Here is a 13,855-nt window from a genome sequence, read left to right as displayed (position 1 = left end):
ATCAAATCATAAAAGCAGACAAAAATTAAAGCCAAACCTATCGGCCAATTTTTTTTTTGATATTTTGATTTTTGAGGTATACTTTTAAAAGTGGATTTAAAGCACTTATGAAAAAACATTAACTTCTGTCGTTATGATTATTGATTTAGACAATAATGATTTTAATCTTTGATTATCAAAACACTAAAGTCATCTTTTTAACATTTGCTTGGTAGCATTAACTCAAGTCTAAAGTACTATTTTATGTGGCACTCTTAGAATTTTTGTATTCATTGTACACGCTGAAATAGTACCATTAAAGTTATGGCGGACTTTCAAAAAATAGTTTGGTCACCTTTGAAAAATGTCGAAAAAAAATGTGAATTCACAAATTCACTGAATTTTCACCGTTTTTTGAATTTTGCTACAGCACTAATATTAAATAATACTAAAATCTTCTGTCTTTGTAAAAGAATAAATTCTGACAAAAAGTGCTCGTTTAAATTTAATGATCATCTGTATGACTAAGTGGTAAAAAGTGTTTATGACCAAAAAAGGGTTACATGCTTAGTCTATTTTTCTGACAGGATACTCTAGATTTACATGATCTCTATTTCATATCTCCGTTTTTAGATTCTTCGACAGATTTTATGATAGAAAACCAAGATTAACAAATTTCCGGCATGTTAATGAAGAAATCTGCAGCTACCCTCAATATTATTTCAATAATCAGTATCGTTTCTCTTACAATTTATTTTTTTCTCAATAATTTAACAAGAAATAACAATACACACTTGGTTTTACGTATAAAAGCTAAGTGTCGAACTTAATCAACTTTACTTACTTAGCAAATGAATATTTTTGTGGTTGCGAGTTCTGAATGCTGAAGTTTTAGATTTCTCTATAAATGATATCATTGCACCTACAATGTTGTTCCAGCCTATCGCATAAATCATAGAAAATCCAAAAAAAAAATAATATAAAGAAAATTCATGTCATGAAGTTCAAAAAATACCGTGTAACATTAAAATTTGTTATGCATAATACATTTTAGCTATTATTGGGGAGAAGCTTCCTAAACTTTTTAATCCCATAAATATGGTCATTATCTGGAATAAAGAGTTAAGCGTCATATGTCACTTTTTGTACTAAGGAAACATCGACTTTATGCGTTATGACTTTTCGATGAGGAAACAAGTGTTCACGTATTATAAACTTCCTTATCCCAATAAACCGGCCCTAAACATAATTAATTTTAAGCATTATAATGGTCTCTTTTCTATGATAACCAAATCAATTTGGTTATCATAGAAAAGCACCAAAAACTAGAATAGGAATCGGCAATATGGAATTATGAAACAACTAGGATAAAATGGATATGGGACATTCATGAATGCATTCACTTTTTTCAAGACTTTTTAATGAATTTCAAATTCCTCAGATTATTTTCAATAGATTTTCCGTACCATATCATTTTTATTAGACAAAGCTATCTTTTCGATGAAATTTTTGCAAAAATACTCTGTTTTGAAAAAGATTTATGTAAATTTTTTGATAAAAGTGTCTTGAATGATTATCATTGATAATACCATTCCAATTGAATGCTGTTTTCGGCTGCTTTTATAAAAATTTGATCATATTGTACTCATAATTTTTTTTTGTATTTTGGTCAAAAACTAAGCTAACATCAGCTGTATATTTGCATAAGCCATTAATAAGCTTTGGTATAGGTTATACTGAGTTTAGACGATCATACAATTTAGACTTTTTTCATTTAATTTAGTCTAACAAAGAGTGATTATCTTACTATTTGATTCATAAATATATAGGAAATAATAGTTTTATACCTTAATATGATAAAATTTTATAAAATTTTCCCTTCTCCTTTGGCAATATTAGTCATTAATAGATATATTTAACATGATGGTTCTAAATATATGAATAGATAAAATTTTCCTTTCAATTTTACGAACCAAATTTATTACCATATCCTAAATTTTTTCTATGTTTATAGACCTTTGGAACTTTGTATGAAGTCTAAATATACATGTAGAGTATTCAAAACAAAAACAAATATCAAAATCTAAACCTTTGAATTACCTTCAATGCTTAACCGAATTACTAGATCTTATATATATATGTGTACTAATACCTTTTGATGCATAAAAAACTCCAAAAGAGTTTCATTTTTAAATAGTCGATATCAATTCAAAAAATTGAAACTATACCGTCAACTGTCAATTTTTCAATAGTTCGTTTTTTTAAATGTAATTGCTTTTTTTATATGCATTAATCATTTGATAGTAGTGGAATCAAATTACATATCTTAAAAATGTATTCCGAGTGGAAAAAAAATCAATAGAATTGACCACATATATCTGTTTAATCCAAAAATATTATTAGAATCATATTTAATAAAAATGCTATGCTTTTAGAAATAAACGGAAGAATAAACGCACTGTTTCAAACCGTCAAAATTGAATTTGTGTCAAATATCTTGAATTTACAATTTTAGCTATTTAGATAATTAGAGAAGCATTTGATCAATTTTTGTGTTAAACAACTATTTTTCGAATTTCTGAGATATGAAAATTAATTCACTAACTTCTTAAAAACATGAATTGAATGAAAACTCTTAGAAGAAATGTTCATATCACTTTCATTAATGGAGTACAAGGATGATTCCGAGTTCTTGGATGATATCCAGAAGTCCAAAACCCGATCCAAGGAAATCGTGAGAATGCAAATGCACTTAGCTTATCTTGATGAATCAGAGCCCGCAAGTGAAGATGAAAATCAAGCACCAGCTAATGCCGAAGAATTTAAAGTTGTCAGAAAGTTTAGCTTACAAAAATTCCTTGAGGCACACCCAATCTTAAATGTCAAAGACCTTTGTAACTTTTCTTTGGATCAACTCTTGTATTTAGTTGATGTTGTTCGCGAGCATGAGTTTTCATCCAGACGCGGTCGGAAAAACGGTTGTGATCCATTAGATGCGTTATTCCTAACATTAACTTACTATTGCACTTATCTTCCATTGCAAAAAATGTCAGGAATTGTTAGTTTGAAACAGAGTTACCTCAGCAAAATCATTAACAAAACAACAAACAGGATGTTCCCAATTTTCATTGCTGAATTCATTCCAAAACAATATTCTCCCTGTGACAAGGAGTTCGATAACTTTCCAACATGTGTTGCTGCAGTTGATAGCTCTACTATTCCTTTTACCGTTCCTCTTGATCTTGCTGAGCGTAAAAGTTCATGGGATGCTAAAAACCATTGCAATGGTATGAAGGTTCAAGTTCTTGTTAATCCTTTAGGACAGGTAATTCACATGAATACAAGTTTTTTAGCTTCAGTTCACGATAAGAAAGTATTTGATTTATCAGGAGCTTCAGATTTTTTACATGTCCAACGTGGAGTTGAATCTGTTGCATTAGGACTTCTTGCAGATAGAGGTTACATCGGTATTCAGAAATACCATCCAACAGCCGTCATTATGCAAAGAGGTGATGACGAAGAAGTTACAAAACGCAATAATGCGATTGCACATGATCGCCAAATTGTCGAACGCCGCTTTGCACGCGATAAAAGTAATTGGAGTGTCTTGGCAATAGGATATCGTGGTGAAAAAGGCAATCTTCCACTTATTGTTCAAGGATTGTTTGCTTTAGATAACTATCACATCGATTCCACACCTCTCAGTGAGAAGGATAACTGCGATTTTCCTTGCACTCCAAAAGATGAAAAAGAAGCTGCAGCAACACCAGAACCAAATGGTTCAGGAAGCCCAATGCCAAAGCCAAGATGTGTTCCAAAAGATCTTTATCTCCAAACTCCAGAAACTCCAATGAAGATTCCATCTCCACTAGCTGGATATGAAAAGATTGATAAGATACTTGTTAAAAGAACACAAAATGCAATCTACAACATCGAAACAAAAATGTCAATTCCAGGATTACATAATGAGGGAGCTACCTGCCATGTCAATGCCGTTTTGCAAGTTTTGTTCTACGTAAATACTTTCAGAAAAGATGTAATGGAGCATTTGGGAGATGTCGAATATACGCCAGTGAAAGCACTTGCCGAAATTTATGATCAGATGTTGCACTACCGCCACAAGGAATACACAATTTCATGCTCACAATTCATCACAACACTCGGCAAGCAATACTTCCAGCAGCAAGATGCCGATGACACATTTCAAAAGATTGTACATGATGTTACGGAATCAGCAAACAAACCAGATATTGCCGTTACATTCCAATATCAAACTGAGACTCCTGATGAAAGCTTCTATTCGGTTTCGCTTCACATTCCTCTTGGTGCAGCAGGTATTGATCAAGGAATTAAACAAATGTGCACAGATGATTCTCATATCAATGAAATCTCAACATTCCTCTGGGTCGACGTTCAGAGGAATTGGTCTGATCCAAATGTCTTCTTTGACAAATTTGAGATCAAGAAGAACTACAAAACTCAACTCAGTGATGGAACGTATGTATTTAAGATACATTCCATTATTGCTTATCATCAAGGTCATTTCGTTGCCTTCGTCAACAAAGGAAGAGTTTGGTTCATGCTCGACGATGAAATTACTTACATTGTTCCTGATGGTTTGATCAAAGGTCTTCAAGGTGGAGATGTTGGCAGCGATTTGTGGTCATATCTTGGTGGTGTCAAATGGCTTGCAAAATGTGTCATCTATCGCAAACACAAGTTCTATGGAGCTGGTGATGATGATGATTGAAAACAGTTTAATTTTTTTTAATCTTATTATAAGGGATAATTCTCTAAATATATGATTTTTTCTTAAGTTAGTGAATATTTTTCTTGTGTGCTTTTACTTATTTAAGTATTTAGTATTATTACTTAAAAATTTTGAACATTTATTTTATAATATTGAGATTTAAAATAAACTATTGCTCGATCGTATCTTTATTTGCTCTTTTAATAAAAAATCTAACTTACTATTGATTAGATATTGATTTAAAAAAAATAATATAATAGCATAATAAAATTTCTTTATTTCCCCGTACAAAGATATAGCCGTAACAAGACATTAACGTTTGGAAAGTAAATTTGAAAAAAAGTATTATATTATAAAAGAAGTTACAAATTTTTAGAATATTTTTGTAAAATAAGAGCAAAAAGTAGAATGCAAACTCTTCGGGTACTAAAACCTGCCATTAAATTGAGATAAATAATAGATTTTGTAAAATTTTGTTGTAATTCTTGTATCAGTCTTGCCTTGAGTATGAGTTTGAGTCTACCCTTGTTTCCATATTGCCTATTCCTGTTTTAACGCGGCTATTCCTATTCCAGTTTTTGGTGCTTTTCTATGATAACCAAATTGATTTGGTTATCATAGAAAAGAGACCATTATAATGCTTAAAATTAATTATGTTTAGGGCCGGTTTATTGGAATAAGGAAGTTTATAATACGTGAACACTTGTTTCCTCATCGAAAAGTCATAACGCATAAAGTCGATGTTTCCTTAGTACAAAAAGTGACATATGACGCTTAACTCTTTATTCCAGATAATGACCATATTTATGGGATTAAAAAGTTTAGGAAGCTTCTCCCCATTGATTTTTTTTAATTTTCGAGAAATTGAATGGTGAGTCCGATAGAGAAATTTTTAAAAATCCTAGTGCCTCATAGAAGTAATTTCCCTCGTCTCCCATACTTCCAAATGTATGCATATGACATAAACTTTTATGCATTACACAAGTGGCCAATAATATCTATAGAGTAAAAAATTAGAAATTTAATTTTTTTATATGATAGTTATATTTCAGATTTGCGAGCGTAACTTTTTTCTCCATGGCATACTTGTTTTAAGAGCAAATGATCAAAATCGTCCTTCAATTATTGAAGGAGCTGATATCTTTTGAAAATTGAATTGAAAGGGTATTCAATTTTCAAATTTCCTCTCAATTTTGGAAACATATCAACTCTATGAATTAACAATTATGTGCCTTCACAGTTTATCAGTCATATAAGGTGCTTATAAAGAAAAAAGTTACGCTCGCAAAATATGTTTTTATATAGATTTCACATAAAATAATTATGTAATTTCTAAAAAGAATATTTTTGTTCTTGAATATTAAAGTGTATTGTAGTTTAAAAAGTTTTAAATATGTTGCTAAAATTTCAGGTTTATAGCTCATGTCTAGCATGACTTCTTCGTATGCGCAAAAAATCTGACACGTAAGGGTATCCTTAAGGGTGCACCCGTATGTACGTTTATTTGAGAGGAGGTGGATTACCCTCTCAATTTTGAGGGATTCGTTAGTTTATTTTCTCGATGAATATGCAATAAAATTTGATTTTTACCTTATCAATATATTTCATATAATATACACATGTTCATGTAAAAACTTTTTTCCAAAATCCTCAAGAATTAAGGGTCCACTGTAAGGCCAAATAAGGCCTATCGTCATCCCAAAAATATTGCTCAAGATGGTGTTTTAAAAAAAACACAAAAAAATTAACTTTACTCTTTTGAGATCCTTATCAGATGTGCAACAATTTGATGCAGTATCGCAATTCGAATCCGATTTTTTATTGTAGATGTACTCTAACATTCTTGAAAAAATGCAAAATGATATTAATTAAGCTTTTCATTTCTGTATCATACACGAAACAAAATCATTTATTATACTAAAATTTATCAAAGTTTGAATAATGAAAAAAATAATATCTAAATTTTTACATTGAGTCGGCTATTGATATGGTCAATATTAAATCGTTTAAAAATGGGCATTGGCCAGAATAATGCCCACTAAAATACACTTTTTTAAAATGTTATCAATTTGTTATGGTATATCTTTATGATAATGAATAAAATGCTTATCTTTCATAAGTAAATACATAATTTATGCTGAAACACAAAAAATAACACGAAAAATTTTTGCCAACATTTCAAAACTAAGGATAATGTTTTGAATATAAAAACAATAATACTTTGTCTGGAGAATTAAATTTGTGCTATCCAATTGTCAATTCTTTGAATTTTTTATAAAATGCACGATATTACGACATTAGCCTCAATAAATATATATATTATGCATCATAATATTAATTTGTAATGGCATTAAAGCGAATTTCCTAATTTCTTCTCAATTTAATTCCTAGAAAAACTTAGGAATTCATGATTGGAAATAGGTCAAAAAATTCCTAATATAAAATTCATCCTTTTTATAAAATCAAAATTCGAAAATATCTATTTTTCAAAACACGCATCCAGAAGCAAAAAAATAGGAAAAAATCATGTTCTTATAAAACTCGCTGATTTTGCAATTTTTATGTGATTTGAAGTGATAGAATATATTATCATCTTATTAAAACATATACTTCATTGTTACATTCACAAAATATTAATCAGAACACTAGGAAAAGTGGATTTTCGAAAAAAGACGATAACAATTATTTGCAAATCGCCTCTCAATTTTGAGAGACTTTCAATTTTTACAGTGGACCCTTAAGGGATTTTTGAATTTTAAGAATTTTTTTTTGAATTTTTTCGAAAAAAAATATTTTCAGAACAGCCTTAACGGCTAAGATTTAGGAACAATGTTAAGTATCAAAAAGAAAGGAGGTCTGATATAGACAACATATATCGTTGAAGGTTGAAAAAATCTCTAATATTTGAGCCCAAAATTTCAAATTTTAATTTTTTGAAAAAAGAGGCCACCCGTATGTACGTTTATTTGAGAGGAGGAGGATTATATTTTTGAAAGGGTGAAACATTATGAATATGTTAATTATATAATAATATGTATTATTATAAAAAAGAAAAAATAAAGCACGCTAAAATTTTTCTTTCTTGATTTTTTACAAAATCTACTTAGAATTATGCAAAATATGACTAAATAATTATAAATTTCAAGTTAAATTTTAATTTTGATAAATAATTTAAATTTCAAAATATCAAGTTCAGTTCGACTATGTATGTAGTAATTCCTCAATAAAGTGCCAAAACCCTATTAAAATATATGAACATTTTCAACATTTTAATGTTTTTATTTAAAAATTTGTTGGAATATGAGCTTCAAACAATTATTATGTAAATAAAAATAATTAAATATATGTATTTATTCGTATTACAACCGTAGTAAGTCGATTCTTCCTTTCTTCTACTGAGTTTTGAATTTGATTTCGAATTGTAAAGAGATTCAAAGGGAAAATACTAGCGGATAAAAACTACCTCCATGAAAGGGTCATAATGGAGTCAAGTTGTATTTTTTGATATTTTTTGCTTTTCGAGCCTAAATAGGTAGCCAAGATAATGCCTAAAAATAAGGTTCTAAATTCTGAAGTTTACATGATCCTCTCGTGTGCACCCTTAACTTCACAAAACAAATGAAAAATCTAAACTCTCTTACATATGACATTCTTTTTCGTTTCATTTCTTAACAATTTTTGATTAATTGATGTTTTCGTTTTTAGCTTATATTTTACTTAACCACAACAGCAATCCTAGGATTTCAGTTAACAAATTTCCTTGGAAGATATAGACTTCCTAATATTTTGTTAATTGGAGCTTCTTTTCCAGTTGGAATGGTATTTTTATCAATAACTACCTTAATTCTTAATCCATTCTTCGGATGCAACAGGAAAAATGGTGTTATACAGCTATTTATCGCGACATTGATTTCAACAAGATTACATTTCCTCTCATCTTTTAAATTTAATAAAAATATTCAAATCAAAAAACTCGTTTCATTTATATTCATTTCAATATTTGCATTTGCTATGATATACTCTTACAAGATCGCCTTCTATCACTCGAAAGAAAACGAATGGATTTCAACTTCGGAAAATGATATGTGGTTGGAGCTGGCTGCCATACAATCTTTCCATAGAGGATATAATAGATTCGCATCACCATTTAAATTATCATCATTATTAAAGCTAGAATTTGGAATTCCAAATCCAATTGTTATTAATTCTACATTACACTCTGAATATTTACCATGTGTTTACGAAGCATTGCTCTTAGATTCAGATTTAGAAGTGAATCAGGTGATATTCGTATTAACTTCCATACTTACTTTCTCGATTATCATAATTGTTTATTCATATACACTAAAAGTGTTCGATAGCCATATAGCAGCTGTCCTATCAACACCTATTGTATTCTTCTTAGGCGGATACGCAATAGTTAACGCGTTAGATAACAATTCTCGTCTTTCTTCATCGATTGAATACAGATTCAATACAGGATTAGGTCAGTATCAGCCATGGGGCCATGAAATGCTCCATTGTCTCTTAACTTCTCGACTTTGTTTACTATGTTTAGCATTATCATCATTAGTTTACTCTTTTCTCGAGTTCAACCTCGACTTTTCGGCCGGAATAATCGCTTGGATTGTTATTTTCCTCCGTCCGCCAAGCGCCGCCGTTTTATTCTTCGTATATCTCTTTTACAAATGGCAGAAAATACATATAAGAGCTTTCTTTGCTGTTGTTGCTGCATTGTTACTCTATATACAGAAGATTCATGTCACTTTTGGAGTAATGTATTCGAATCATTGGCCTTACCAGCCAATAATCGGATATTTATGGAATATCTTTGGTATAATACCTATTGGCTGCATACTTGGATATCTATTTACGAAGAAAATCGCTCCAATTTCTGCAATTGCTTCATTAATCACAATTCTCTTCGTAAATCTTCAAGAATCGCACAGATTTAACTTCTTTGCTGTTATAACATCAGTATATCCAGTTCTTGCTTCTTTCTTTGCAGGTGGTTTCATGGATTTAACTTTCATCTCAAAGAAGAAGTCAAAACAAGGGGCCATTGGCATGCTCATTGTACTTATTATTGCTTCAAGTTGCTTATCTGGCGTTGTTGGCTACATCCATCGTTTGGATCAAACAATTGAAGTATTTCCTGACAATACGGCCAAAGAAACAGGATTATGGATAGCCAAAAATACAAAATCAAATACGACATTTCTTTCTATCGTTGATCGTGTTTGGACGCCATCTGTTTTTTATGCCGGCCGAAGAGAGCTCACAACAACTGACCAAGCATTCCAGGCTGTACCATTCAAGCCAATAAACTACATTGTAGCATTGAATGAGTGGATGACCGGAAATGTCACTTCTTGGAACATGACTGATGTTATTCTTATCCAAAACACTGCACAGTATGCTGATGTTATCAAGCGTAAAGCAGATGCAGCTATGAAGTTACTTTATAGCAATGATGATTATTTCGTTTATACTAATTAAATATATAAATATACTTAATTACTTTTTTTTTTATACTTGTGATGTGATTAAATACATGAAAAAATCAATGTATCTTTATTTTAATAGCAGAAATGTATAGCAACCATATTAGGTACTATATAGTGAGTTATATTTACTTTCTCCCGGCCAAAAATGTTAAATTTTGAACCTGGAAAATTGCGATATAAATCTTGTGTGTCAAAAAAAATTGAGAGAATGTCAGAAAGTGGTAAGTGCACCCTTCAAAGAATTATTAAGGGTGCACCCGCATGTACGTTTATTTGAGAGGAGGAGGATTACCCTCTCAATTTTGAAAGCTTCGTTAACTTAATATCTCGATGAATATTGGATTAAAATTGAATTTGCCCATACCAATATATCTGATACAATATCCTTAAGTTTTACTAAAAGAATTTTTTAAAATCCCTGCAGATTCGGGGATTTTTAAATTTTTTGATTTTTTTCGAAAATTTTTCGGGAAAAAAAATATTTTCAGAAGAGCCTTAACGGCTAAGTTTTATGTTTAATGTTGAGTATCAAAAAGAATGGGCATCTGATATAGCCATCATATATCCCAGAAGCAAATAAAAATTCTGACTTTTTAAGCATAAAAAATGAAATTTTATTTTTTGCAAAAAACAGGCCACCCGGATGTACGTTTATTTGAGAGGAGGAGGATTAAATTTTTGAAAGCACTAAAATTTGTAAATATGCTAGTTATATAATAGTATGCATTATTTTTAAAAATAAAAATTAAAGCACGTTAAAATCCTTTTTGATGAATTTTTACAAAAGCTACTCAGGATAATGCAAGATATGTATGGCATTCCAAACGGGAACCGCGGTTGGTTACCATGGATTTCCGTCACCGGTCACATTTTAAAGATTTTTAAAGCCTTATAAAAATATGCTTTGTAAATCATTTTTTGTAAATCGGCAAAAATTTGGTAATTTTCTTCAACTAATAAATCTGCGAATAGCATTTATAATACAAGAACAATCTTTTAAAATGCGTTTGATTCATTTTTGTATAATTTCATATAGGCACATATATTCTTCCGGGACTTTCCGTGATTTTACCGTAAAATCATTAGTTTACACCAATTTTTCCGTATTTTGAATAGTTTACTGCACTTTTTCCGTAAAATTGAGTTACGGGAATCCGCAAAATTTCCGGACCTCATTTTTCATAGAATATAATAATAATATTTGATAAAAAGATATATTATTTATATTTTTGATTTTTGAATTACGGAAAAAGTGAATTGTTAACTTGATTTTTTTATATGGTTAATTTTTCAAATGATATTATGAAGATCTAAAATATTAAAAGTAAAAAATTGAATTACGGAAAAAGTGAGGTCAAAAGTGAAATAAATTTGCAGAACAATTTTCATTGAAATAAGACATTGAGTATCACACTTTAGTGAATCAACATCTATAAGAATGAAGTGTTTTGAAGCTGAAATAATATTGAATAGAAATTAATTTTTTCTGAAATTTTGAATGAAATTATGGGAAATAAAAAAATTACTAAATATTGTATTCATACAAATATATTATTTTAAAGGAAAAATAGATGCTGATAGAAACGATGAAAAATTTTGAAAACTTTACAGTTAATTTATGTTCGTTAACCACAGAGCTTGCAATCCAAAGCTCACGTTAGACTACAAGAGTCATGAAGTCTCATACTAAGGGATATTCAACATATATTTTAATAATCTAATGTTTGCGACAAATATTCAACATAAAATTAAGTTTTCGTTTCGTTACAAGGCATTCATACTTTGGAGATATCATATTTAATGTACAGAAAAGTTAATATTAAACAATACATGCTAAAGAATTAATAAATAAGATAATAAAATAAATTTATACGTAATTACTTTCATTTAATATGCTTTATGCTGTATAATATTGATTAAGAGGCATTAAAAGGTTCCATAGTCTGCTTTTATAGGCAAGATTTTTGATAAAAATTTAAAATTTTGAAAAATGATGAGAAAAGGAAAAAAAGGTAAATGAGAGCAAGAGGAGGGAAAAAAAAGAAAAAGAAAAGAAAGGGAAGGGAAAAATAAAAGAAAGAAGGACATATAAAAATTTAGATGCGCATTATTAATGCCGAGGCGGCTTGCCGCCGAGGCGCGATTTTTTTAGGCCTCTACGGTAACCCGGCAATGTTTTTTTAAATCTTGTACAGCCCTAAAGATATGAGTAGTTAAACATAAATTTCAAATCAGATTTTACTTATAATAAATATTTTAAATTTCCGAAAATTAAGTTCAGATCGACTCTATACGTAGTAAATACTAAATAAGGTGCCAAAAACCTATTAAACAGTATCAAAACTATCAAGATTGTAATGTTTTTGAAGAAAAATTTATAGAATTATGGACTTCAAACAGATATTATGTAAATAAAAATAATATAATGAATTTATTTATTCGTATAATAGCAGTAATAAGTCGATTATTCACTTCTACTTCTGAGATTTGAATTTAATTTCGACAGAAAAAGAGATTCAAGAGGAAAATACTAGGGGATACAAACAGCCACCATGACAGGATTATTATGGAGCCAAATTGTATTTTTTGATATTTTTAGAGTTTTCCTACCTATTTAGGTACCAAGTTATTGCTTAAAAATTAAGGTTCTAAATTCTGAAGTTTACATGATCCTCCCGGGCGCACCCTTAAAGTGAAAAGAAGTTGATGAATCAACTTGAATGTGACGACATAATTCTTCATTTCACTGTTTTTCACAAAAATTAACCATTTTTGATCAATTCTCAACTTTATTATAGCTAACAATGCATACAGATAATCACATTATAACTTTCTTTATCATCTAGTGGTGCGTCACGCCGATATAACATGAAAATTCAAGAAATTTGAAATTTTAAACGTCATTTTTTTACTTAAAATTATTAGAAATGTCTCAGAAATCTTTTCAAGAGTTTGAAGAAGAGTCATTTGATGATGAGCCAGAGCCAATGGCAAGATCTGGTAAGAATGTTGCTCAACCAGAAGCTTTTGATAGCGCCTCGCAAATTTCAATGTCAAGTAATTACAGCGGAATATCAGCAAATAGAAATCAAATGAATCAAAGAAGTAGAGAACTCGATATTTTAGTTCAAAGTACTCTTGCAAAACGCCCAGCCACAATTACTGTTACACCTATCAATAAAGCTGCCGTTGATGCAGCTGTTAAGTCAGGTGATCTGAATGAAATGCTCAATCAAGCTAATATTATGATTACGAATCTTTCTTTACAATTCGGCACAATTAGAAACAAAATTGATGCAAATGAAGCAGCCATTGCTAAAATTGAGCAAGCTTATCGCGAAGGTAAACGCTCTAGTTACAAATGAATATCGTTAATTTTCAAATCTACAAACTGTTTACTCTTTCATCCTAACATTAGTATTACCTTGGAATGAAACAATTAATCATTCATATGTTATAAATAATGTCCTGTTATTTTCTAAATTGAGTATATTTTTTTTAGATTTGTATTTGAGATATACCATTGATAAACATATTACTTACTGATAAGAATGAACATGCCAAAAATTATGGAATATTCAAACATTATTTTTAAATTTTTTGCCATATAAAGCTCAAC

General features: G+C 29.9%; 3 protein-coding genes across 3 annotated transcripts, besides 7 other annotated features; all 3 read left to right on the top strand.

The window, feature by feature from the left end:
- Positions 1 to 338: part of a mobile genetic element that runs on past the window's edge.
- Positions 339 to 1,041: 703 nt separating this feature from the next.
- Positions 1,042 to 5,567: a mobile genetic element.
- TVAGG3_0216380 (ZGC:162945 family) lies at positions 2,645 to 4,729 on the top strand (the record flags this gene model as incomplete). The annotated part of the gene is made up of 1 exon (XM_001314222.2): positions 2,645 to 4,729. One exon carries the CDS (start codon positions 2,645 to 2,647, stop codon positions 4,727 to 4,729), a length of 2,085 nt encoding a protein of 694 aa, XP_001314237.2.
- An 824-nt stretch (positions 5,568 to 6,391) lies between the features above and the next one.
- Positions 6,392 to 7,466: a mobile genetic element.
- Positions 7,467 to 8,330: a mobile genetic element.
- A 111-nt stretch (positions 8,331 to 8,441) lies between these two features.
- Positions 8,442 to 10,269, top strand: TVAGG3_0216340 (uncharacterized protein; the record flags this gene model as incomplete). Its single annotated transcript, XM_051226831.1, has 1 exon — positions 8,813 to 10,228. One exon carries the CDS (start codon positions 8,813 to 8,815, stop codon positions 10,226 to 10,228), a length of 1,416 nt encoding a protein of 471 aa, XP_051111817.1.
- Positions 10,270 to 10,440: 171 nt separating this feature from the next.
- Positions 10,441 to 10,471: a mobile genetic element.
- Positions 10,441 to 10,471: a terminal%2Cinverted (terminal inverted repeat of tvBac_53III transposon ID:TVAGG3_0216330).
- Positions 10,472 to 12,243: 1,772 nt separating this feature from the next.
- Positions 12,244 to 12,442: a mobile genetic element.
- A 718-nt stretch (positions 12,443 to 13,160) lies between these two features.
- Positions 13,161 to 13,763, top strand: TVAGG3_0216310 (uncharacterized protein; the record flags this gene model as incomplete). The annotated part of the gene is made up of 1 exon (XM_001314221.1): positions 13,164 to 13,601. The coding sequence occupies one exon, from the start codon at positions 13,164 to 13,166 to the stop codon at positions 13,599 to 13,601; it is 438 nt and encodes a 145-aa protein (XP_001314236.1).
- Between the last annotated feature and the right edge of the window lie 92 nt (positions 13,764 to 13,855).

This window comes from Trichomonas vaginalis, chromosome IV (genome assembly GCF_026262505.1).
Source record: "Trichomonas vaginalis G3 chromosome IV, whole genome shotgun sequence".
Lineage (NCBI taxonomy): Eukaryota > Parabasalia > Trichomonadida > Trichomonadidae > Trichomonas > Trichomonas vaginalis.
The sequence above is the reverse complement of the archived record's forward strand: the minus strand, read 5'-3'. Positions and strand labels throughout refer to the sequence as shown.